The sequence below is a fragment of the Carcharhinus amblyrhynchos genome, chromosome 17 (assembly GCF_965287045.1).
Source record: "Carcharhinus amblyrhynchos chromosome 17, sCarAmb.v2.hapA, whole genome shotgun sequence".
Classification (NCBI taxonomy): domain Eukaryota; kingdom Metazoa; phylum Chordata; class Chondrichthyes; order Carcharhiniformes; family Carcharhinidae; genus Carcharhinus; species Carcharhinus amblyrhynchos.
Window position 1 is genome coordinate 38,504,534 of NC_137340.1, and position 26,451 is coordinate 38,530,984.

A 26,451-nucleotide genomic window follows, 5' to 3' on the forward strand; every position below is an offset into this window, starting at 1 on the left:
CCCCCCACCACCATCCCACCCATTGGTATTCCTACGTTAAACCTCTCCACCTCCACCTCTCTTTCCTACCTTAAGTCACTCCTTAAAACCATCACTTTTGGCCAAGCTTTAACTTGTCCAGGTCATGTAACTTGGTGTCACATTTAGTTTAAAAACTTTCATGTAAATTGTCTTGGGAGATTTTACTACAGTAAAGACAAACTTACCCAAGACAACTAATTTTCACTTACAACAACATGATATCTATTTATTCTGTTACTCAGGATGAAGAGCAGTGGTGTAAGCTGTGTTACCTTCATAGTCCCCAGTGCTATTTCTTGGCTGATGCAGCATCAAGGTCAATAGACAAGCTCATAACAGATAACCTGGGTGGAAATAGATACAGTGGTTTGATCTTGAAACTCACCAATCAAACCACAATATCCAACTTTATTCAAGTATCTAAACTGATGGAAGGTATGTTATTTATAATCTAGAACTAATTACCATCATTAGCGTAAAAATAATCAATATGCTTCATTAATTCTGCCTTTTTAAAAATAAGAGCATTCAGACCCTGGCTCTTGAATAAGAACCAACAATATGTACCAGCTTACTTTAGGTAGCTTCTGTTAAACAGAAAATATCTCAGAAGGTTTGAAGTGACTAATCACTGAAAGTGCACATGAAGAATTAGATTTTCTGAAGGCTGTCAAAGATGAGGAAAGATGCAGCAAAGTGAATAAAATGAGAATCACATGAAAGTACAGTGGAAGGAGAGGGTAATGCATAGTATTACATTACAATAGTGATTATGTACTGTATCTGTCTCTTGGCTCAAGAAAATTGATCTGCACATTTTAGTTCTCCAAAAGAATATTCTAACTCTCAACTGTGTTTTTAAGACCCCTAAACCTCACCCCTCACCTCACTCCCTCATGCATCCCCCATGCCTACCCACTCCAGAATGATAGACCATATCATTCCTTGCCATCTGTATGCATACATATATTCTCCATGCCCCCCTAGATCATCCGTGCTATCTCTATGCCCCATGTAAACTCCAAAGCCACTCACCAGTATGCGCTGGGCATATTCCTCAGATTCCATGCAATATCAAAAGAACTTTACATTTCTTAGGTGAGATGAGGTAGGGGGAAGAAATCCTCTCAAAATCTAATGACAGCTTACATTTTATTGATGCTGAGTAAAAAATGCATTCTGCCTTGTGAAAAAAAACCTTGGAATACATGTAATCCCATTAGTTTGTGTCAACAAACCAGAAACTACATTAAACAAACAATTTATTATTCCAACTTCTTGAAATTCATTCATTCATTCTCAGGTGAATGGAATATTTACTGTGTGAAAACCCTTTAGTACTTGAAATATAGCCAAGCATTTATAATGGCCACAGCTTTTCAAACAACAGATTAATCTACAGGAAGGAAAGAACAGAAGGTGCTCATTCCAATTTCAAAGCAGAATGTCTGTTAATTAATGTAAGGAAGCAAGTAGGTGGTTAGTTTTGTTTAGATTGGCCAGGTCTATTAAAATCTCAGGAGAAATGACAACTCATGCTGACAGGACATTTTGTGACATTTTCTGTTGCATTTTGCCATTGGAAAAGTACTGTAATACATGTAAATGAAGAGACAATACTGCCCAATATGAGCGTCAATGCATCCTTTGCAGAAAGATCCCTATGATGAATCACTACATTGTAAACACATCTACAATGCACTGCAACATCTAATAGTGACATTTGAATGGGTGAAAGCATTTATATACATTGACCTTTAAGAAAGTTCCAGGCTCCTTAGCAGGCTATATTTCCAAAAACACTTAAATCTGGTGTGTCTTTATTGGGCTTCCAAAACCACCAGATGAAAATGGTAGTGGAAGGAAGCCCAATTTCTGTCTTCTATTTAAAATGGGAAACCCACTGAACAGGGACAGCACATTAGACATTCCTGATCTGTAAAAAAAAAGCCAGAGGAAAATAGTTGGTGTTGATATTACAAAAAATCCAATTTTCTCCCAAAAACAGCAGTGCAACTACATACTATGTTCCTCTGAACTTAAAAATTCAACTCTACACTTCTTTCAAAACTCATCTCCAAACTCCATGGCCTGGGGCTCAGCTTGGCTCTTCCCTTTGCAGCTGGATCCTAGACTTCCTAACATATAGACTGCAACCAGTAAGTATAAGCAACAACAGCTCCTCCATGATCATCCTCAACATCAGTGCCTCACAAAGCTGTGTCATCAGCCCCTTACTATATTCTTTATACACCTATGATTGTATGGCCAAGTTCCCATCCAACTCAATTTTCAAGTTTGCTGACCTCTGTGGTGGGCTGGATGTCAAACAATGATGAGATGGAGTACAGGAAAGAGATAGAGAATCTGCTGAACTGTGCAATGACAATAATCTCTCTCTCAATGTCAACAAAGCGAAGGAGATAATCATGGGCTTCAGAAAGCGTAGTGGAGGACATGCCCTGTCTACATCAATGGGGATGAAGTGGAAATGGTCAACAGCTTCAAATGTCTAGGTGTTTAGATCACCAACACTTGTCCTGGACGCTTCATGCCAACACTGTAGTTAAGAAAGTCCACCAATGCTTCTACTTTCTCAGGAGGCTAAGGAAATTTGGCATGTCTACTATGACTCTCACCAACTTTTACAGATGCACCATAGAAAGTATTTTATCTCGTTGAATCACGGCTTGGTATGGCTCCCACTCTGTCCAAGACTGTAATAAACATCAAAAGGATCTCGAACAAAGCCCCGTACACCATGAAAACCAGTCTCCCATCCATTGTTTCTGTCTACATTTCTCACAGCTTTGGAAAAACAACCAGCATAAATAAGGACCCCAAACACCTCGGACATACTGTCTTCCACCTTCTTCCATTGGGAAAAGGATACCAAAGTCCAAGGACGCATACTAACTGACTCTAGAACAGCAGGAGAAAATAGAATATGATAGTAAGCTTGCAGAAAACATAAAAATTGACTGCAAAAGCTTCTATAGATATGTGAAGAGAAAAAGACTGGTGAAGACAAATGTAAGTTCTTTATAGTTAGAATCAGGTGAATTCATGATGGGTAACAAAGAGATGCAGACCAGTTGAACAAACACTTTGGGTCTGTCTTCACTGAGGAGTACGCAAATAACCTTCCAGAAATGCTAGGGGATAGAGGGTCTAACATGAAGAGGGAACTGAAGGAAATCCTTATTAGTCAGAAAATAATATTGGGGTGAATGCTGGAATTAAAACCTGATAAGTCCTGATAAGGGCCTGATACTCTGCATCCCAGAGTACTTAAGGAAGTGGCCCTTGAAATAGTGGACACATTGGTGATTATTTTCCAATATTCTATTGACTCTGGATGAATTCCAATGGATTGGAGGGCGTTTTAAAAAGGAGGGAAAGAAAATGGGGAATTATAGACCAGTTAGCCTGACATCAATGGTGGGGAAAATGCTGGAGTCAATTATTAAGGATATAATAACTGTGCATTTGGAAAGTGGTGATAGGATCTATCCAAGTCAGCATGGATACACTAAAGAGGAATCATGCTTGACAAATCTTCTGGAAATTTTTGAAGATATGACCAGTGAAGTGGACAAGGATGAACCAGTGGATGTTGTGTACTGGACTTTCAAAAGACTTTTGACAAGGTCCCACACAAGATGTTAGTGAGCAAAATTAAAACTCATGGTATTGGGGGTAATGTATTGATGTTGATAGAGAACTGGTTGGCAGACAGGAAACAGAGTCGGAATAAACAGGTCCTTTTCAGAGTGGCAGGCAGTGACTAGTGGGGTAAAGCAGAATTCAGTGCTGGGACCCCAGCTATTCATAATGTACATTAATGATTTGAATGAAGGAATTGAATGCAATATCTCTGAATTTGCAAACAACGCTAAGCTGGGTAGCAGTGTGTGCTGTGAGGATGATGCTAAGTGGCTGCAGGGTGACCTGAACAGGCTGGCTAAGTGGGCAAATACTTGGCAAATGCAATGTAATGTGAATATTTGTGAGGTTAGTTGCATGCAAGCTGACTTTACTACTTGATTTTCTGAACTAAGATTCTTTCTACTGTCTATTCCACCCATCATTTTCAGGGTTCCTGTTCACCTTTTCCATTATGCCTATCTAGTCTAAAAGTTAAGGATCCTGGAATAGTTAGTTTCTAAACTACACAACCACATCTCCTTAATGGCTATTCACTCAAACCTATCTATTTCTATCTGTTATATTAAATCATTTAACTTCCTTTGAAATCAAGCAAAAATAAATTTGGCATAGTGTAAAACAAGCTGCTAATTCATTAGTTCCATGCTATAAGCCATTGCAAATCTGACCCCCCTCCAGTGTAAGGATAAACTGAATTTTTTGAGAATTACTTTTTTTTGTGTTATGCTGAGAATTTACTTTTCCCACACACTTATACAGTCCATTAACACAGCAAAAACATGGCCACTAGAAATCAGAAAACCTGTATATGCATTTCAGCTAATTTTGTGGCGCTTGCTGGTTCATGACTAATAGTGTTTAAAAAAACATGAATGACAATATTGCTTTGATTTCTACCTGTTGCATACCTACTGGTTTACTTTTTTTACTTTTGTTTCATTTACATTTAATCAAAAATAATTGACAACTCATTAGATAAGAGAATATTTTAATGAGTTACTGATTTTTGATCCATGAATGTGTGACTATTAAAATAATGCCTTTGAAAGCCTGATGAGCATTAGACACAATAATTTAGTTATATATTATGGTGTAAAAATATTTTCTGTAACGTACTATTATGTTTAAGATAATCAAATTGATTAGTGCGAAAACCAGGTAATCTACTTTGGAAAAATGTTAGATGCAAAATAATACTTAACTTTTTTTTTAAATATTCCAGTGCAAGATTGCAGATTTATACCAGGTTTGGCAGTTGGAGAGACTATCGATGACAGCATAGCAGACATTGTAAGCTATATGAACCACCATCATAGAATACAAGACCATTTCCGTCTTATAGATCGCTGTTCTTGTCGTTTTCCTGCCATGTTTGTAACTTTCAAATATTAATAAGATATATTCTTCTGCTAAAAAATCTGCATCTTGCTTTAATCAATGGAGGAGTAGGATTGAATGCATAAGATCAAATAATTGTCAATTAAATTCTTACCGACTCATTTTCTTTTCTCTTAGCCAAGTCTAAATTTTGTGAAGTCTTTACTTGTGAACTCAATTTCTGTCCAGCACCAATGATGTAGATATTTAAATTTCTTGAATAGTCTGGGACTCTAATTTTAGGAACTTGCAAGAAATCATGTCACTTTGGTTGGTTTTAGAATTTGTGCTTAAGGAGATTGAAAATTCCAGTTTCTGCTTCCAATTTGAGTAATGCAAACTTATAAAGAAATCTCATTTATGTAAATCAAGTGGCTTAATTTATCCATTTTAATTTACTACATTAACGTCTTGCATTCCACTGAATTATGACTATGGGATGAGGTGGTAATAACTTTCTGTCATTCAGGAAAAGTTAAAGGGGAAGATGGTGGCTGAATCATTTACACTCAGAAATAATCAAATGATGTGCATAATTAGTCTTAATATATTATGGAAGTTTCCATTTCCCTTCAAATTAAGCAAACCGCTGAATTGAGTCACAGTACTTTAGTCCAATTCAATTCATTACCGATGTTAACCTTTTGGACCTATTTTGTACTTAGATTTATGCCGGATTTCAGTAATATGCTTTAGAACTTAGAAACCACACTTTTGTGGTAAGATTTTCTTCAATGACCTCCAAATATATAAATCAATTTTTACAGGATTGGATGGATCAATAGACAATTTTCCTGCTATTGTGTCTCAGTGTGCTTTTCAGTAAATTAATGTGGCAACAATGTATTTCCATTTCCTTTACACTCCTTTCTTTAGTGTCTTTCCTTTTTTTATTTTTTTTACATATGCAGCTATATATGTTCATAAGGAGTCTCCCATGTATTATTACTTGTTTCAAACAAAGGCTTCAACATCAACCACAGTTTAAAACAAATCCCCCATCATTAATCAGCTTTTGTCTGCTTCTGTTTCATAAAGCTTCCAACTAAATGCATTTGTCTGTTTTCATTCCTTCAGGCTGTTGGTCTGGGGGCCAGGTTCATCAAACTGGGAGGTCTATGTCATGGAGAGCGGGTGGCAAAATACAACCGTCTGCTGGCTATAGAGGAAGAATTGGCTCAGAGGGGAGCATTGGGTATGAGCTGCTTCATTTTATTTCTTTTCAGTTTGCAGAGAATGAGAGACAAAGATTATGGGAGGAGTGACAGAAATTGCGCAGCTAGAGGGAATGAGAATCCTGCGAGTCAGCAAATCACACCCTATCCAAAAGAAAAGAAAAAGCATCTGGCAAAAGCTGCAATGGTCCATGTAACTGACAACTTAATGGTTCTGGATGCACACACAAATACCAATTGGCTTCAATCGGCAGACTATATCTAGGTTCATTTTATTATTGTACTACTGAATTTAGCACTTTCTTGTCAATAATAGCCCTCTAATTTGAAGGCCAGCATTATTATAATTGAGTTTGCAGTCCTGAAACAGCTGTAAATGTTAAATACTTTATATTTTTCAATTGGAGAGTGTTCAGTATAAACCAATATTTACTTAAATACTGCAAAAGGAGAGGTCAGCTCAAATTGTAGCATATCAAATAATTGTCCAAATATGTAACAAATCATTTTGTGAGCTAGGTTTAAGAGTACATTTTTTTAAAATTGACCTTTGGTTTGTTATTTCTTTGTAGTAATACTATCTAGCCATTTATATTGCAAAATATGAACCTTGAAAGCATGACTTTCTCCAGTGCCCTACTTAGGTTTAACTTTCATGTTCTACAGGTCCCGCAGCTGAGCATCAATTTCCTGTCATCAGTGAAGAGGAATCTGATCTTAACGCAGTAAAGCCAGAATCTGAGCAATTAGATTAGACATTAGGTGTTCTATTTACAGTTTCAAAAAGAAGTTGCATTATTTTAAATATTATTTAATTTCAAAATGAGAAAGGAAGCTTTTAAATTTAATTTTCCAAGAAAAACCTCCCAAGAAAGTACAAATAAATGTAAAGGATGCTGATTGTTGATGAAATTATATAACTAATTCCAGTGATTTTGTCTATTAAACTATATTTTCCTATGATAAGCATTCTCTTTATCAGAAGAGAATATATTATTCTCTTAATATATTAATATATTATTCAGTTGAAGAAAGTGTGAAAGTTGTTTGGAGCAATTTGAGGGCACAGTTACACTGTCACTTTCATGTTGATACAAATTAGTTTCAGATGATCGTTGATGCAAAAATAACAACGTAGCCCTGGCATTGGCCTGCTTTTGATTCCCAAGTACATTAAGGTAGTCTCATGCCCTTCGCATCAGATACAGTATAATTCCAGTCAAGTGGAAACTGGACTCCAGGGGACTATATATTTACTTTTCAATGTGTTATGATCCTTATAGAGAGAAATAGCTTTGAATTATTTTTTCACACTTCCAGTAGTTGAAATGATAACACAAGATTTTGCATTGTATATCTTTTATTTTAACACCTGTCTAAAAGTACTTTTGTAAAGAAATATACTTTAAACAACATAATAGGACGTTTAACACAACCAAAGAACACCCTTCACAAGTATAGTTTACACTGTACTTTCAGTTGACATTCAATTCCCCCAGAATCAGTCCAAAATGAAACTTAACTCCTGTGGATTATTTTCCCCTTTTTTATTTCCCAGCCTGGGAAGTCTCTAACTCTTGAATCATCTTTAACTCCAGAACTGTCCTTCAATCCAAGTTTTCTGGAGACATTTCCTTCCAGCTAAAATTAGCCAAAAATCTAGATGGTGACAAAAGAGGTGGGGGTGTTGCTTTACTGATTAGGGAGAATGTCACAGCTCTACAGAGGAAGGACACCACGGTAGGATCATGCACTGAGACCATATGGGTAGAACTCCGGAATAGGAGCAGTGCAATCACGCTGTTGGGCTTATACTACAGACCTCCCAACAACCAAAGTGAAGTGGAGGAACTGATATGTCAGCAGATTATGGGAAGACGTAAAACCAGCAAGGTTGTTGTGATGGGCAATTTTAACTTCCCTATTATAGACTGAGATCTCTTTAGTGCCACAGGTTTGGGCAGGGCAAAGTTTGTTCAGTGTGTCCAAGAGTGCTTCTTGAGGCAATATGTAGATAGTCCAACTCGGGAAGGGGCTACCTTAGACCTGGTTCTGGGAAACAAGCCCGAACAGGTGATTGATGTCTCAGTGGGAGACCATTTTTGGGAACAGTGATCACAATTCTAGAAGTTTTAAGACACTTGTAGGAAAATCCCAGAGTGAAAGTACTAAACTGGAGAAGGCTAACCACAATGGCATAAGGCAGGAGCTAGGCAATGTAGACTGGGGACGGCTGTTTGAGAGTAAATCCACATCCGATATGTGGGAGTCTTTTAAAAGTCAGTTGTTAACAATTCAGGACAAGCATGTCCCTGTAAAGGTGGCAAGATTTGGGAACTCTGGATGATAAGAGAGATTATGAGTTTAGTGAAAAAGGTGGAGGCATACATAAATTTCAGGAAATTGAAAACAGATAAGGCTCTTGAGAAATATAAATGTAGCAGGAAAGAACTTAAACAGGGACTTTGGATGGAAAAAAAAGCAGCCATGAAATGTCCTTGGCAGGCAGGATTAAGGAGAATCTCAAGGATTTGTATGTGAATATGAGGAAGAAGAGGGTAGCTAAGGAAAGGATTGGTCCGCTGAAGGACAGTGGAGGGAATTTATGTATGGAGCCAGATGAGGTGGGTGAGGTCCTTAATGAGTGCTTTGTATCAGTATTCACAAAGGAGAAGGATGGTGAGTGTAGAAAGGAGCTTGTTGACTTTTTAGGATATGTTGAGATAATGTTACATGTTTTGAAAAATATTGAGGTGGACAAGAACCCAGGGTCAGACAGGGTCTATCCCTGAATTCTAAGAGAGGCAAGGGAAGAAATTGCTGAGACCTTGACCAAAATCTTTGTATCCTCTTTAACCACAGGCAAGGTACCATAGGATTGGTGAGTAGCTCACATTGCTCCTCTGTTTAAGAAGGGCAGAAGAGACAATCCAGGAAATTACAACACTTGTGATCATCACATTAATGGTGGAGAAATTACTGGAGAAGATTCTTAGGGATAGGATGTACTCACATCGGGAAGAGAATAGGCTTATTAGCAACAGGCAACATGGTTTTGTAAAGGGGATTTCATGTTTCACAAACTTGATTGTGTTCTTTGAGGAAAAGACAACAAAAATTGACCAGGGCACGGCCGTGGATGTTGTGTACATGGACTTTAGTAAAGCCTTCAATAAGGTTCCTCATGGCAGGCTGATCCAAGGTGAGTTGAATACAAAACTGGCTTGGGCATAGAAGTCATGATGTGGGTATGCCGGCGTTGGACTGGCGTAAACACAGTAAAAAGTCTGACAACACCAGGTTTTAGTCCAACCTATTTATTTGATAATATACTCACAAGCTTTCGGGGTTAGCCCCTTCGTCAGGTCACCTGACGAAGGGGCTAACCCCGAAAGCTTGTGAGTATATTATCAAATAAATAGGTTGGACTAAAACCTGGTGTTGTCAGACTTTTTACTTTATTGGGCATAGAAAGCAGAGAGTAGCAGTGGAAGGGGACTTTTCTAACTGGAGGTCTGTGACGGTGTTCCACAAGAATCAGTGCTGGGGTCTCTTGTTTGTAATATATATGAATGATTTGGAAGAAAATGTAGGTGGTCTGATTGTAATTTGTAGATGATACAAAGATTGGGGGAGTAACGGATAGTGAGGAAGATTGTCAGAGGATACAGGATGCTATGAATCAGCTGGAGACGTGAGCTGAAAAATGGCAGATGGAGTTTAACCCAGACAAATGTGAGGTGATGCAATTTGGAAAGTCTGCTGCAGAAGGAAAGTATACAGTGAATGATAGAGCCCTTAGTAATATTAGCATACAGACGGATCTAGGCATGCAGATCCACAGTTCCTTGAAGGTGGCAACTCAGGTGAACAAGATGGTCAAGAAGGCAAATAGCATGCTGGTCTTCATTGGTCGGGGCATTGAATACAGGAATTGGAAAATCTTGTTGCAGCTGCATAAAACTTTGGTTAGGCCACATTTGCAGTATTGTGTACAATTCTAGGCGCCACACTACCAGAAGGTTGTTGATGCATTGGAAAAGGTGCAGAAGAGATTTATCAGGATGTTGCCTGGTTTGGAGGATGTGGAGTATGAGGAAACTTGGATTATTTTCACTGGAGCATCGGACGATGAGGGGGACCTGATAGAGGTTTACAAGATTATGACAGGCTTGGATAGAGTGGATAATCAAGAGTCTTTTTCCCAGGGTCAAAGGGTCAATTACTTGGTGAAAATGAGAGAGGGAAAGTTTTTCACACAGAGGGTGGTGAATGCCTGGAACGCGCTGCTGGAGGAGGTGTTGGAAGCAGATTCTATGACAATGTTCAAGAGGCATCTGGACGCATATATGAATAGGCAGGGATATTGACCATGTAGAAGCAAAAAAAATTAGATTAGAGAGGGAAATATGTTGGCACAGACTTGGTGGGCCAAAGGGCCTGTTCCTGTGCTGTACTGTTCTTTGTTCTTCTTTGAATCCTCCAGCCTCAATTTAATTTCTCTCAAATTTGATCTTTCCAACCTGAGCAGGAGCTTCCACCACACACGCCTGCACATGAACCACAGTGTCTTGTCTGTAGCTGCTGTCCCTCTCCCAGATTCTGGTAAACACACCTGTGATATTTTAGGAAAGGCTGTAATCCAATATCATGATGGCTTCCTCTATACTCTCCCCAATTCAAAACCATCACCAGGGCAAGTCACTGAGCATGAATGAGCTGTAGGGAGGCCACTGATAAAACCGATTCACTTGCTAGGTCACCGAAGAACAACTTTGTGTTCTGCTATTGGTGGTTTGTACAATCTTTTTGTGCAGGGAGCCATATTTCAGTTTTCCTTGGACAGAAGGGACCAATCACAAATTTTGAAAAGGTTGGCACAATATTAAACATGTATTTCAATGAAGTGTTGAGGTATGAAAAGAAACAACATGCTGACAATAAAGCAATGTCAAAACAATAAATTTTAAAATGAGTAATTAATACAGATGATCATTAGAATGTGAAAGGGTCAAACTATGTTTTTCTGGCTCACAGTCTCAGGACACTCATTCATTCACCCACACCTACTATGCAAGTTGGTGTAAGTGTGTTTATACATGACCAAGGGGAAGTATGTGAAGTCTGAAACTGCGAATGAGCCAAACTCTCATGCATGCGCACACATTCTCATGCAAATGCACGCGTGCAACATTCTCATGCACATAATGTGCACTCATACTAATGCAATGCACATCCTCATGAACACATGCACATTCTTGTGCACACACACTTGTATGTCTTACACTCATGCATGCACATGCATGGTTTTTCGCACCCATTCAAGTTCTTATGTATGTACCCATGCATGTTCTTGCATACACATGCCACACGTTCATACATACGCATGGCATGCACAATATATATGCATGCACACATTCTTGCACACATTCTCTCTCACATATGCTCTTATGCACACACATACATTCAGTCGCTCACATCCACTCATGCACACACGCATACATGCGCACACCCACTCACATGCACACTGGCTCAAACACAGGTTCACACTCATACACACACTTGCTGACATATAGGGCAAGATTCTATGGCCTCACTGGTCCTGAAATTGTAAAGTCCCTCCTAAGGTAAACGGATCTTTCCATGTTCCGCCCCTCACCGTTCTGATTCCCATGGCGGGCGGGCAGGTAAAATTCTGGCCATAGTCTCACTCTCATACACACACACTCACCGATGCTTGTGCACATACAGACTTGATCACATGCATGCTCACTCACCTAGAGACACATTTTCTCACATACAGGCTCACACAAACACATGCATGCACATACATACATACAGACACTTGCATCCACACACGCTCTCAGTCACAAATGCAATCATTTGCACTCACGCAGACACATGGGGTGAATTTTCACAGGACTCGGAGCAGGCAAGTGATGGATCATAGGAAAAGTCTCATCTGAGGTCAACACACCTTTCTATGTCAGGGCAAGCATAGCTGGAAATGCCTGCCCACACATTCTCTTTTGCACACTGACACACATACATGCATATATTCTCACTCATACACATGGATTCTCACTCACACACACTTGCTGACATGAACACACTGATGATACACACACACATTTACTCAAATACGTGCTCACGTGAATTCATCCAAAACAACTCCCTCAGCTATGCACACACACACTCACATAGAAACATATCCTCAAGCATTCACACTCACTCGCATACACTCGCTGTCTCATACACATACACCTGCTCCCATGAATACTGGCTCAAACACACACGTAGACTTGCTCACATGTATGTTAACACACCCACATACACACTTGCTGACACACATGCATGCACACTCACATGGACACACAAACAGGCTCATGCACATGCACTCGTTCATATGCTCACATGCTTTTGCATGCTCATACAATCATGCACACTCCCTTCACCTGCACGCGCACACTCATACATAAACATATTCTCACTCTCAAACACATACTCACACTTGCTTGAGTGCATGCTCATACTCACACTTGCTAGCACGCATGCTTACTCAGATGCATATGCACATTCTCAGAAACACACTCAAACACATATTCAGCAAAGGTTGTGTTTGCAATGCACAACCAACATGTTTATGCAGAATTCTTCTCCTTTGACTTAAAACAAGACAGCACAATGTTAAATTGATAGTATAACTCAAGTGTGCCAACTGTACTGCACTCCATAGATACCAATCTGAGACCAGTATCTGCATTAAAACTGCAGACTTAGAAAACAATAAACCAAGATAAATCTCGTCACTTTGGTAGGAAGAATGGTAGGAAGGACTATTACTTACGTGGCGAAAAACTGCAGCAGGCGACGGTGCAGAGGGACCTCGGGGTCCTTGTGCATGAGTCGCAAAAACCCAGCTTGCAGGTGCAGCAGGTGGTCAGGAAGGCGAATGGGATGCTGGCCTTCATAGCGAGGGGGATTGAATATAAAAGTAGGGAGGTCTTGCTGCAGCTGTATAGGGCATTGGTGAGGCCGCAGCTGGAGTACTGTGTGCAGTTTTGGGCGCCGCACCTGCGCAAGGATATTTTGGCCCTGGAGGGAGTGCAGAGGAGGTTTACTAGGCTGATACCGGAGTTGAGGGGATTGAACTATGAGGAGAGGCTGAATAAACTAGGCTTGTACTCGTTAGAGTTTAGAAGAATGAGGGGAGATCTCATTGAGACGTATAAGATGATGAATGGGATGGATAGGATAGAGGTGGAGAGACTCTTCCCGCTCAAAAAAGACAGTAGGACTAGGGGTCACAGCCTCAAGATAAAGGGGAGGCGGTTTAGAACGGAGTTGAGGAGGAACTTCTTCACTCAAAGGGTGGTGAATCTCTGGAATTCTCTGCCCGTTGAAGTGGTGGAGGCTGCCTCGCTAAATATTTTTAAGAAGCGGGTTGATGGGTTCTTGATAAGAGAGGGGATTAAGGGTTATGGGGAGAGGGCGGGAAAGTGGAACTGAGCCACAACAGATCAGCCATGATCTTATTGAATGGCGGGGCAGGCTCGAAGGGCTAGATGGCCTACTCCTGCTCCTATTTCTTATGTTCTTATGTTCTTATGTCACATGCCGTTCCTTTATTTGCATCTCTATAACACTTCACCTAAACTCCTAAATCATCATCAGTCACTTTGTTCTGTCTACAGGACATAAACAAGAAAGTGCAACAGGCACCAGATTTTACAGTAGTTTTTCTTTCAGATGTAATCAACATTTTACCTTTCAAATGTTAAAAAAACAGTTGTACATATTTCACATTATGAATACAAAAAGGAGTTTCCTTCCTTGCCTACCTATCATGATTATTAGAAAAATCTGCCTTTTTCCTGACTAAGGTTTCCCTCCCATTGTGGTCAACAGGGCACTGAACAGGTTAGACCCATCTTCTGCACATCTGTCTTTACCCCTTGCCCTCCCTCCCAGAATGCTGAAAGGTTCCACTTGTATTTGCTTTTCAGCCCACTAGCCTCCACATTCAAAGGATCATCCTCTGTCATTTCTGCTAATTCCAGCACATTCCTACCATGAAACATATCTTCCCTTCAGCCCTCAACCTCCCCCCCCCCCCCCCCCCCCAACCTTCCCCCAACCTTCCCCCAACTCACTAGCCTGCATTCCACAGGGACCACTCCTTTCATGACATGCTGGTCCACGCCTCCATCATGCCCAACTCCCCATTCCTTACCGAGGGCACCTTCCTTTGCAGTTGCAGAAGGTGTAACACCTGCCCCTGGATCTCCTTCCTCATCACCGTTCAAGGTTCCAAACACTTCTTTTAGGTTAAGCAGTGTTTTACTTGCACTTCCTTCGATCTGATTTATTGTATTCGCTGCTCCCAATGCCGTCTCTTCTACATTGGGGAGACTAAACAAAACTGGGTGATCACTTTGCAGAACACATTCACTCAGTCCATAAGCATGAACCCAGCCTTCCTGTTGCTTGCTATTTTAACCTTGCTCTCCTGCCCATGTATCCAGCCTTGGCCGGCTGCGATGTTCCAATGAAGCTTGGTGCAAGCTGGAAGAGCAGTATCTCATCTTCTGGTGGGCATGTTGCAGCCCTTGGGACTCAATGTTGACATTGACAGCTTTGGATTTTGACCATTCTCCTCCATGTTAAAACCCCTTCCATTTTTAAATATTCCATATAGGTAGTGCCTCAATGCAAAACCTCTCACACTAGGCCATGCCATTTGTTCTTAAAATTACTACTGGTTGTTGCAGTATCTATAGCTTCTCTGATTGAAGCATCAATGATTCAAAATGTTATCTCTGATTCTCTCTTGCTTGATACTGGCAGCCCTGCTAATTTTTTCCAGTGTCCTCTGTTCTTGTTTCAGATTCCAGCATCCTCAGTATCTTGCTTCTTTTTATGACTATTAGAAAAATGTTCTGCTCACATTCATGATTCTCTGGTTATCTACTTCCAAAAAGTAAAACAAAATACATTTTCATTAAATGTTTTGCAAGAGCTTAACATCAAAGAAGCCAACCAATAGTGAAATGCATTTTATCTTCAATCATAATTATTGATTCTTCTCAAACTAATGAAAATTTACTTGTCCTGCAGATATCTCAAGCTTGGCACAGACAATCATTTTCTGCCGCATGTATAATCGGTCATTTACAGGTACACATGATGTGGAGATGCCAGCGTTAGACTGGGGTGGACACAGTAAGAAGTCTCACAACACCAGGTTAAAGTCCAACAGCATGAGCTTTTGGAGCACTGCTCCTTCAGGTGAGTGGAGAATTGGGTTCACAAATGGTATAGACACAGACTAAATTGCAAGATAACAAGACCTCTTCACTGCACACTGCTCAACAATCACCAGACAGGAGTGCTCCCTTCTTGTTGGGGAACACTTCAGCAGTCAAGGGCATTCAGCTTCTGAGCTTCAGGTAAGCGTTCTCCAAAGCAGCCTTCAAGACACACAACATCACAGAATCGCCGAGCAGAAACTCAGAGCCAAGTTCCGCACATTAGGATGGCCTCAACCAGGATCTTGGATTCATGTCATATTATGTGTAACCCTCACCATTTGGCCTGGGATTGCAAAATCCTTCTAACTGTTTTGGCTTGAGGCAATTCACATCTCCTTAACCATCATTTATCCCTTTCTGCACTCGCATTGTCTGCATCTGTAAAGACTCGATTACTTGTAAAGACTCACATTCCAAGCATTATACAGCAATTGAGTCTGTTCTATTTTTGCCTCATTTGTGAATCCAACTCTCCATTCTCCTGATGAAGAGGCAGCATTCTGAAAGCTCATGCTACCAAATAAACCTGTTGGACTCTAACTTGGTGTTGTGAGATTTACAGATAAATACAACAACTGATTTATGTGTAGCATGCTACTGCAAACATTAATAAGAATGATCAATTACTCTATTTTTGTGGTGTTAGTTGTATGATGAACACTATCCAGCACATTGAGAACTCACTGTTTTTCTTCAAAAATGTGCTCTAGAACCTTTTATGCCCACTTGAACATATAACTAGCACCTAGTTACATCAATCTCTTGTCAAATAATACCTCCGTCAATACAGTACTCCTGCAGTATCTATTGTAGGAAGTTAACCTTTTCTCAACAATTTCGACCAAACTCTGCAAAGATAATGTTGGAAAATACAAACGTGATCAATGTATTTTAATGCAAACACAGGGCCTTTAATGGATTTCAATCTTTACTCTATACATGCACTAATTCATTTTGATTTATTTCATTGTTGAATGTTTAACAAGAGACTTGTAAAAAATGCTCCAAATTTTCACCTCTCCTGAGAAATGCTGACGTCCAATGCAATGTTTTTTCCTTTATTCCATCATGGGATATGGAGTCACTGGCTGGGCCATTATTTATTGCCCATACCTAACTGTCCTTGAGGAGGTTATGGTGTGCTGTCTTCTTGAAATGCTGCAGCCCCACTGCTGTTCGGACAGGAGTTTGAGGGCTTTGACTTGGTGACAGTGAAAGAACTGTGATTATAGTTCCAAGTCAGGCTGTGAGTGACTGAGAAAGGAGCTTCCAGGAGTTGGTGTTCCCATGTGTCTGCTGCCCTTGTCCTCCTAAGATCGCAGTTTGGAAGCATCTTGGTAAGTTGCTACAGTTCATATTTTAGATATTTTACACTGCTGTCACTGCTTGTTGGTGGTGGAAGGGGTGTATGTTCAAGGTGATGGATGGGGTGTGAATGGTTCCCATGCGGTCTACTTTGTCCTGGATGGTGTCAAGCTTATTAAGTGCTGTTAGAGCAAACTTCCTACCATCCTGGATAGCTGAGGTAACTCAGCAGAGACTAGGGATCAAACCCCACAGCTTCCTGATTGACACTCAGACTAATTTGGGCCAGATGGGATTTATCCTAAGATTCTCTGGGAGGCTAGGGAGGAGATTGCAGAGCCTTTGACTTTGATCTTTAGGTTGTAATTGTCTACAGGAATAGTGCCAAAAGACTGGAGGATAGCAAATATTGTCCCCTTGTTCAAGAAGGGGAGTAGAGTCAACCCTGGTAATTATAGACCAGTGAGCCTTACTTATGTTGTGGGCAAAGTTTTGGAAAGGATTATAAAGATAGGATTTATAATCATCTAGAAAGGAATAATTTAATTAAGGATAGTCAACATGGTTTTGAGAAAGGTAGGTTGTGCCTCACAAACCTTATTGAGTTCTCTGAGAAGGTGACCAAAGAGGTGGGTGAGGGTAAAACAGCTGATGTGGTGTATATGGATTTCAGTAAAGCGTTTGGTAAGGTTCCCCATGGTAAGCTATTGCAGAAGACACGCAGGCATGGGATTCAGGGTAATTTAGCGGTTTGGATCAGAAATTGGCTGGCTGTAAGAAGACAGAGGGTAGTGGTTGATGGGAAATGTTCATCCTGGAGTTCAGTTACTTGTGGTGTACTGCAAGGACCTGTTTTGGGGCAACTGCTGTTTGTTATTTTTATAAATGATCTGGATGAGGGTATAGAAGGATTGGTTAGTAAATTTGCGGATGACCCTAAAGTTGGTGGAGTTGTGGACAGCAGTGCGGAAGGATGTTGCAGGTTACAAAGGGACACAGATATGTTGCAGAGCTGGGCTGAGAGGTGGCAAATGGAGTTTAATGCAGAAAAATATGAAGTGATTCACTTTGGAAGGAGTAAGAGCAATATAGAGTACTGGGCTAATGGTAAGATACCAGGTAGTGTGGATGAGCAGAGAGATCTCGGTGTCCATGTGCATAGATCCCTGAAAGTTGGCACCCAGGTTGATATGGTTGTTAAGAAGGTATATGATGTCTTAGCTTTTATTGATAGAGGGATTGAGTTTTAGAGCCATGAGGTCATGTTGCAGCTGTACAAAACTCTGGTGCATTTGGAGTATTGCGTACAGTTCTGGTTGCGCATTATAGGAAGGATGTGGAAGCATTAGAAAAGGTGCAGAGGAGATTTACCAGGATGTTGCCTGGTATAGTGAGAAAGTCTTATGAGGAATGGCTGAGGGACTTGAGGCTGTTTTCGTTAGAGAGAAGGTTAAGAGGTAACTTAATAGAGGCATATAAGATGATCAGAGGATTAGGTAGGGTGGACAGTGAGAGCCTTTTTCCTCAGATGGAGATGGCTAGCATGAGGGGCCATAGCTTTAAATTGAGGGGTGATAGATATAGGTCAGAGGTAGGTTCTTTACTCAAAGAGCAGTAAGGGCGTGGAATGCCCTGCCTGCAACAGTAGTGGACTTCCCAACATTAAGGGAATTTAAATGGTCATTGGATAAACATATGGATGGTATTGGAATAGTGTAGGTTAAATGGGCTTTAGATTGGTTTCACAGGTTGGTGCAATATTGAGGGCCAAAAGGCCTGTACTGCGCTGTAATGTTCTATGTTCTATAATTTAACCAGTGCACATATCAGACATTTTAATATTTGATGCTATAATTGTAAAATTGAAGGATCTTATGGAGTGCAATTCCCAAAACATTCAATACCTAATTCAAATGAACATAAGCAATGAGGAGTATTTTGTTTGGAGTATTTGTACTTCGTGTGAAATGCGTGATGCAGTCTGTTTTGCATTTCTTGTGTTGTTTTTATTTTCACTGATATTTTCCGATGCCAAAATTATCTACTTAACGTTGTCGAGCTATTCAGCATCAGGGATATGATAATGCAATATAGCAAAGTGTTCTATCGGTGTCAAATTGGGATAATACCAGTGACCTGCAGGCACAGTTACAAGGACAACAAGATCAGTCAGCTAAGACGTGAATCTGGCACAGAGTTAGAGGCAGATGAGACAATAGCAATTGAATGATGGGCAATGCCCCAGTGTTTTATCATGGATCTTGGGGGAAGCACACCTACCCCTCCAGCCTCAATTGTCAAGCAAGTAAAATACTTTAAACTTACCTTGTTCATCTGAATCACATATATTTTCTAGGCCTCTAATCTTCATTTCACAGTGAGGAATAAATTTACAATCAAAACTAAGACATTATTTCAGATTAAAAAAGTAACAGCGAAAACATTATTTTCAGTAAACTATCTTCTCAGAGTTAACCACAATGCTCTGGTGAAACAGACAATAATAGAATACAAGCACAAATTTTAAACTTTCCATAAACTGGCTTCCCTTATAGTTGTAGCTGTGCTTGGCAATGATTCCATTGTTATAAATTGTCATCAGTATTCTATATAATCATCATCATTCTCTAGTTGCGTGTCACATTTTAGAGTTCAAATGGTTTGTTTGAAGAGGTTTTCTTCTTGGCATTTTTGCTTGCATCTGTTACCTATAAAGAGGTGAGGATTGATGTAGTTATTCTTCTTAAACATTTCTATAAGTTGTACAATAAAATTGGTGCAACAATACCAATAAGCTCTTTGGACAGTTTTGTTCTCCATTAGCCATTGCCTCAACAGTCCTCTTGTAGCCAGAGCAGAGAATCATTCTTGAACGTTGCAAATGTGCCATATGGTTGCGCCATATAAAAGGGAATAGGATATTTTCATAGTCATTTTCCTATGTTTCTCAAGAAAAATTTGAAATATGAACATCATTCAAGGCTAGAAATTTGACTTCATACTCATCATACGCCTATAAAATGGACCCAATGAAACCAAATGTCATGGATCTGTATCTTGCATCCCAATAACATGGAAAACATCCAACCTAAAATTGGTTTGGATCATTTTTCTGGAACTTTTGATGACAACCTAAAACAGCTGTTAGATTGCTTGTGTGTAATTCCAGTATGCAGAATTAAAAAATATTCATACTTTCTGTTCATTTGTGGGAGAGAATTGCTGCAATAAGGAATCACTTACCCTTTATGTAAAATGGAAATATGCCAAAGAATGTTAGTCAATAATCAAAGATGACAAGGTGTAGTAATACTCCGCAATCGTAGGTAGAATATATGTTATGAAGCCAGTTGGTGTTACTACTGGACAGGAAGGTCCCAGAATGGAACCCTGGCTCAAAAGATAATTACTGTTACTTTTTTAGATAACATGAATAAATAGAAGTACAGGCCTGCCAATTAGCTTTTAACAACAAAAAGAATTAATTAAACAAATATGCAACATCCTTTCACTCCCCACTTATCTTCACAAATGTACATAGATTTTAAGAATAACACAGGTTACAAAATATATATTGTGCTATAAAGTTTCCAGTAAACACAGAGAGGGATATCTTACAAAAAAATTCTAAGTACCAAACGAGCATGAAAATGGGAGAGAATCGCACTCATTTTTTGGTGAGAGGAAAATCCAAATCTTATCACAGTTAGAAAGAAAGAGGCAAAGTGTGATTTTTGCCAGCAGGGGGAGTGGATGGAGTCTGTTCATGGTGGGAAGCCAGCTGCTGACTGCTAGAGGGCGCTATTGTGCATGTGCCTGATCTCCCAATGCACTATGTACAGTAGTGCATTAGGAGATTGTCACTCCCCTGGACATCACCTCCCCCACCCCTCCAAGTGGTCCCCTAAATGCGGAGTGCACTCCACCAAGTGCTGCCTCCATCTCAAGCCCCATCCCTGCCCTCAGACCCTGCCCAGTGCCCACGTCTTGGCATTACCCCACAGGGGCCCTCAATGGCCTTCTGTCCCACTCCACCACTTACATTGGTGGAGGACCGTAGATGACCCTCCCCAGTGAGGCCCTCCACTGGCAAGGCCATTAAGGCAAATGAACTCGGATGATTACATCCCAGATTCACTAAAAGTATTTAAATATTTGAATCAGCCTTGTGCCTAATCCAGTGCCGGTATCATCATGAGAAATGAGAAACTGGGCACAAACCCAATTTTTTCCTCTCGCAATCTTACTGGCTCGCCATGCCGACCAACTGGCATGACAAGTCAATAACATCGCCCCCTCCCCACCCAGTGTCTGTAACCCTAGATAGCTTACCCCCTAGATAGCTATTACACTGTGAGACAACTGATCTCACTGGATTCCAGCTTCCACCTATGTTTTCAAATTCCTTAGAGTCTTTTTCAAAATAAAGCTTTCCCTCAGCTGTTTGCAGCAAGGATCTTCTGCCAGGTTTTCCATCTCTCCATTCAGCATTCTTTTGTCTTGAATAGCAGGAGCTTTCAAACTTTTACACAGTCTCTCAGGGACCCAGCCACCAATTGCTTCAACATTTTACTTCAGAGGCTGTAGTAAGATATCACCAACCTTAGAATTATTTCAGATAATCTCTCTTGTTAGCCAACTTCACCAATTTTTTTCACTTTTCAGCTCCATCATAAACTTCAATGAACAGTGCCCTATTCCAATGGTTGCTCCTCTTCGTACCTTTTTACTTCATCCTTCCTGGAAACTTCTCTACATTCTCCATTCTGCTTCCATAGAGACATTAGTTATGTCTATAACTGGCCAATCAGGTATGTTGGTGCTTACAGGTTTGAAAACATTTCTTGATGGCAACACTGGCTGTTGGAGTGTCTCTCCAGTCCTCAAATGATTCATGTGTTTACAAAATGATCCATCCTTCCACATCCACTTGGTATGAAAGTGGTCTGGTCTTAGAAACAATTATTCCAAGGTTTCAACTTCATCCGCTACAGAGGTTTCTCATGAACATGGCATTCCAAATTCTCATGTAAATCATTATTTGTTTTCTGATTCTTTTCATGCTTTTACACTCCCTGGTAAATTTGGAAACAAGAGGCTCAGTTTCGTTCTGAGAAACATTTCATTAGCGGTTCTGCTGGTGGAACTCCCATTGTTGATATGGAGTGACATGATAGCTAAGGGGGAATCTTGAGATTCTGGCCTCCAAGGATCGTCCTATTAGTTTCTTTAGGTCAGACTTGAAAGTTTGCATGGCTGTCTCAGTTAGTCCTTTTGATGCTGGATGGTAAGGTGCAGTTGCAACACCACTGAGAGCAGTGAATTTTTGAAATTTACCTCTTGTAAATACAGTCTGATACAATGACTTCAGGTAATCCATGAGTTGAAAAGCATTGGTATAGTCTTTTAATGGTAGCATGCGATGTACATGACTTATTTACAAAAATGTTCATTCATTTAGAGTGCGTATCAATCACAAGCAAAAACACTGTGCCCAGAAATGGATCAGCATAATAGACATGGATTTGTATCCATGGCCAGCCCAAAGATTGAGTGAGGCTGTAGCAGGCAACCTTTGTTGCATTTGGCATTGTTCATAGTTTTGACTAGCTTCTCAAAGTCAGTATCGATATCAGGCCTCCACAAATAACTACTGGCAAGCGTTCTTATCTTAGAGATGTCAGAATGAGTGTGCTATGTAATTCAAGTCAGAGTAGTTCTCAGCCTTGTACAGGACCCATTACTCCTGCACCCCAGATATGATGCCATCCCGACAACTCAGTTCATTCTCGAGGGTAAAGAATAGTTTCATTTCCTTGGACACTAGCGCATTTACTCATCTGGTAAGTATTTTGTCTCTCACGCTGAAGAGGTATGAATCTCAAACAGTCCCGTTCCTGATCTGCTTCGCCGAGACTGGCAATGTATCTAAAAATGTAATGTCATGATGATTTCTTGTGGTACAGAAGTACGGATGATAGGCAAGGTAGGCAGTTAAGAGCATCCACATTCCCATTCGCTGTGTGTTTCAGTTCAGTGCTTGAAAGTATATTCATGGGCAGACAGAGTTAAGGTGCATTGTTGAATTCTTGCTGAGATGATCAGTGGGATAGCCTCGCCATCTTTGAAGAGACCCAGGTGCAGTTTGTGATCAGAAATGATGGCAAAGTATCTACCACGTAAGTATTGTTGAAATTTCTTGATGCCAAAGACTATTGATAGTCCTTCCTTCTTAATTTGCGAGTAGCCTTTTTTGACCTCTGAGAATGTTCTTGACACATACCTTATCAGCTTTTGAGAGCTGTTGTCCATCTTGTGGGATAACACCACAGTATAGAGAGGCATTGCAGGTCAATATCAATTCTTTAGATGGAGCAAAGTGTACTAACAGGTTTGGGGAATACAGTAATTGCTTTACTCTGTAGAAAGTTTCCATCTGGAAAGCCTTTCAAGTCCAACAATGGTGTTTCTTTAGCAGAATATGTAAAGGGGCCAATACTGTCAATAACTTCTATTAAAATCATCCACATTAGTTTACCATCCCCAAACATGATTTAAGCTTACTTGTGTTTGTGAGGGCAGGCATCTCCTTTATCATCTTGACCTTGTCTTCCATAGAGAGTAATCTGTGTGCATCTACACAGTGCCCCAGGGAGGTCACCTCAGTGGCTTAAATGGTGCACTTTTTTTCCTTGAGGCGAACTCCAGCCTGCTGAAATTTCTTTAATTCCTCTTCTAAGTTTGCTAGGTGTTCGGCCTCATCTACGTATAATGCAACGCATGACTGTAGCCCCTGTAGCAGACTCTCCAATGTCTTTTGGAATATTGCACATACCAAATACATGTCAAAAGGTAGGTGCATGTACTGGAATAGGCTTGTGTGTGTGTTTATTATGATGTACTCCTGGGAAGTTTCACCTAATTTGAGTCCCTGTTACGTGTGACTCATATCCAGCTAATGCTTTCAGTGCCCGCCCACCCCCTTTTATGTGTTAATGGGGCAAGCTTGTAGGTGGATGGGAAGATGATAGGTGGGCACCAGTCCTAGTTTACATGCACTCCAGCGAAGACAGACCCAGCAGATACAAATAAAATTCAGCCCATGATTTTTAAGAGTATACATGAATGCTTGTCAAAGATGGATACGTTCTGGGGAATTGCCAAACTGTTGAGTTATTTAAATCTACTGCCCTTTAAATATTGCAAAAGATCAGCCTGCTCTGTGTCCAAGTTGAAAAAAATAGTGCTTGTAATTTTAATAGTAACTTCCCAGCTTGATTGACAGCTCCAGGAAATTATTAAGGAATAGCTATCTTTGATGTGCAGCTATAAATTTAACTGTTTGTTTTTAGAAGAGATTGAGTACTTGAGGAGACCTAAATATATTGAATGCACTTTTATCAATGAGAGTTTTTCTAAACATAGTGAAATCTGTAATAGATACTTAGAACTTTACTTAATCTAAGCATAGCTCCAGAGATCTGTCCATGGTGAATACTGGTTGCTTTGACATGGAGAGTGTAAATGCAAGGAGTGATGGAATATGTTGATTGGAATTGGCACTGAGTGGACTTATGAGCTATGAGAGGCCATGCGATCAGTGGAGTGTCATATGTTGGCATGAGTTGGCACTTGAGGGCTAAAGGGACCAAGAGATAAGTGGATGATATAGATTGACATGGAAGAGGCATGGGATGAGTGGGTAGGGGGGCACGGGATGGAATGGAAGATATGAGAGACTACTAGGGTGGAAAGGGCATTTGTGGCATGGAGGATATGAAGGTCCACTGGGGCTGTGTGAGGGGTATGGGCTGATATGAAAGGAGCATGGTGTCTGAGGTGTGAGATTTAGGGAGCTTAATAGTCAACCACAATCAGCTCACCTCCACATTTAGTGGTCTCTGTGGCTGCCTCCAAACTGTTTCTGGAAGTGGTGGATCCAATCCCCCACCCCCAGAATGAGGTCCCATTATTTTGGGTCACAGGTTTTGATTAAAAGCTCGAACAACAGAAGAAATAATATGCCTAATTAAAGCAGCATGCAGGTTCCTGAGACAGTCAAATCACGTCCAATTTAGTGACACTTCTTGCAATTTCAATTCAAGTCAAACTTTAAAAATTGTCCAGATAAGCTGGTATTTTGTATGACCATAAGTGACAATGTATACATTAATTTTAATCTATATTTGATCTGGAAATACAGCTTTTTCATAATTTATTCAATTACTAACCATCCATGCTTTAAGTCCAACGCACGTTTTGTTTTGCTTGTATTATAGTACAAATTGTGGGTAAATATGGTGCTTAGTCATTGGTCTGAGAAAATGCCATACATTCGTAGAATCAAATCCTAACTATATTCTCACAGCAGGGAGCTTGCATTAGTACATGGCAGCAATCCAGGTATTGATGGATTGCCAAAATAGGCCTTAATAAATGCTTTCAGCTACCATTTCTGATTGTAAATGATAGACCTAAACTATAATTCATCTAAAAGAAATGAAAATATAATCATCACTGCTGCCTTCAAAGACAATGCTGGGCTTGTAACGCTAAAAATTAAATGCAATCATTACAATAGATATTCTTGTTATATATTGTGGCAAGCGACAAGTTTTCATAGAATTTTTGAAAATTTGCAAGCATGAATGTGGCATTTTTATGACAAAAGGCACTAAATGGTGACATAAACAGCTCTTAATATTTCTCTTCAATTTTAGCCATGTAAGAAAAAGTCAGATCATCAACTGTTACCGGTGTCACCAGATTAGAGTACAAAATCTTCTCTGATTACATGCACAGTTATTCAGCTACTCTACTTAGAATGCCACAGACTACACTTTGGTTTAATCAAATATCTTACACAGACAAATTCTAAAGAACTATAGGCTGGAAAAGTGGCTTCTCTGATGCCTCAAGAGGTAAAGTCATCATCTTTAAGCCAAGAAAAGCAGTAAATTTTCATGCTGAATCTCCTGTTAGCTGACCTTTGCAAGGTCTGTGGCAGCCTTGATTAGAAAGGATAGAATTAGAAAAAAAAAATCAGCCAAGTAATCAGTAGCTGTGCCCCTGCTGTAGGTAAACGTATATTGGTGCCAGATGAAGAGATGATTGGCCTAAGTTACAACATCCACTACAAGCAAAGAATGGTTGTCAGTCATGGAATCTCTCTTCAAAATGACAGTCAAGCCAGTTAACAGTTTAATAATATGTAGACGAAGGGAATGCACTTGTGCTCTTCTAAATATGAACAGGCTAAAGCTGTGGGAGTTGTGTTCAGAGGTTCATGTCTATAAATAAAATCTTATAAAGCTGTACTAAGGTTGGCTCTAATCCTATTCTTCACTATGCAGATTTATAGGTTTCAACATTGTTGCAGAGAACGGTTCCCTAAAGGTCGAATTTGGAAACCAAGGGTGGAATTTCCGGCCAGCCCCACCAGTTGGTCTTCCAGTCTGCTGGATGACAACACATCACAATGGATTGCCCAATGACACAGAGTGTAAACAATGGGAAACCCGCTGACAGCAGTGGGATTGGAAGATCCCACTGCTGACCTATAGTGGGCTGCTTCTGCTGCAGCCAATATGCTG

General features: G+C 40.2%; 2 protein-coding genes across 5 annotated transcripts in view; one reads left to right on the forward strand and one right to left on the reverse strand.

Moving 5' to 3' along the window:
* eno4 (enolase 4) overlaps positions 1-9,466 on the forward strand; it is a 75,363-nt gene extending 65,897 nt beyond the window's left edge. The window contains exons 10-13 of the mRNA XM_080205836.1: positions 264-456; positions 4,913-4,980; positions 6,145-6,262; positions 6,909-9,466. Coding sequence (XP_080061962.1) covers positions 264-456; positions 4,913-4,980; positions 6,145-6,262; positions 6,909-6,997 — 468 coding nt within the window. The 3' untranslated portion in view covers positions 6,998-9,466. The remainder of the gene's footprint in view (positions 1-263; positions 457-4,912; positions 4,981-6,144; positions 6,263-6,908) is intronic.
* Positions 9,467-19,135: 9,669 nt separating this feature from the next.
* The window catches only part of shtn1 (shootin 1), a 101,844-nt gene continuing 94,528 nt past the window's right edge, over positions 19,136-26,451 (reverse strand). For all 4 annotated transcript variants that reach the window (XM_080205837.1, XM_080205838.1, XM_080205839.1 and 1 more), the window contains one exon: positions 19,136-19,566. In XM_080205837.1, coding sequence (XP_080061963.1) covers positions 19,511-19,566 — 56 coding nt within the window. In that variant the 3' untranslated portion in view covers positions 19,136-19,510. The remainder of the gene's footprint in view (positions 19,567-26,451) is intronic.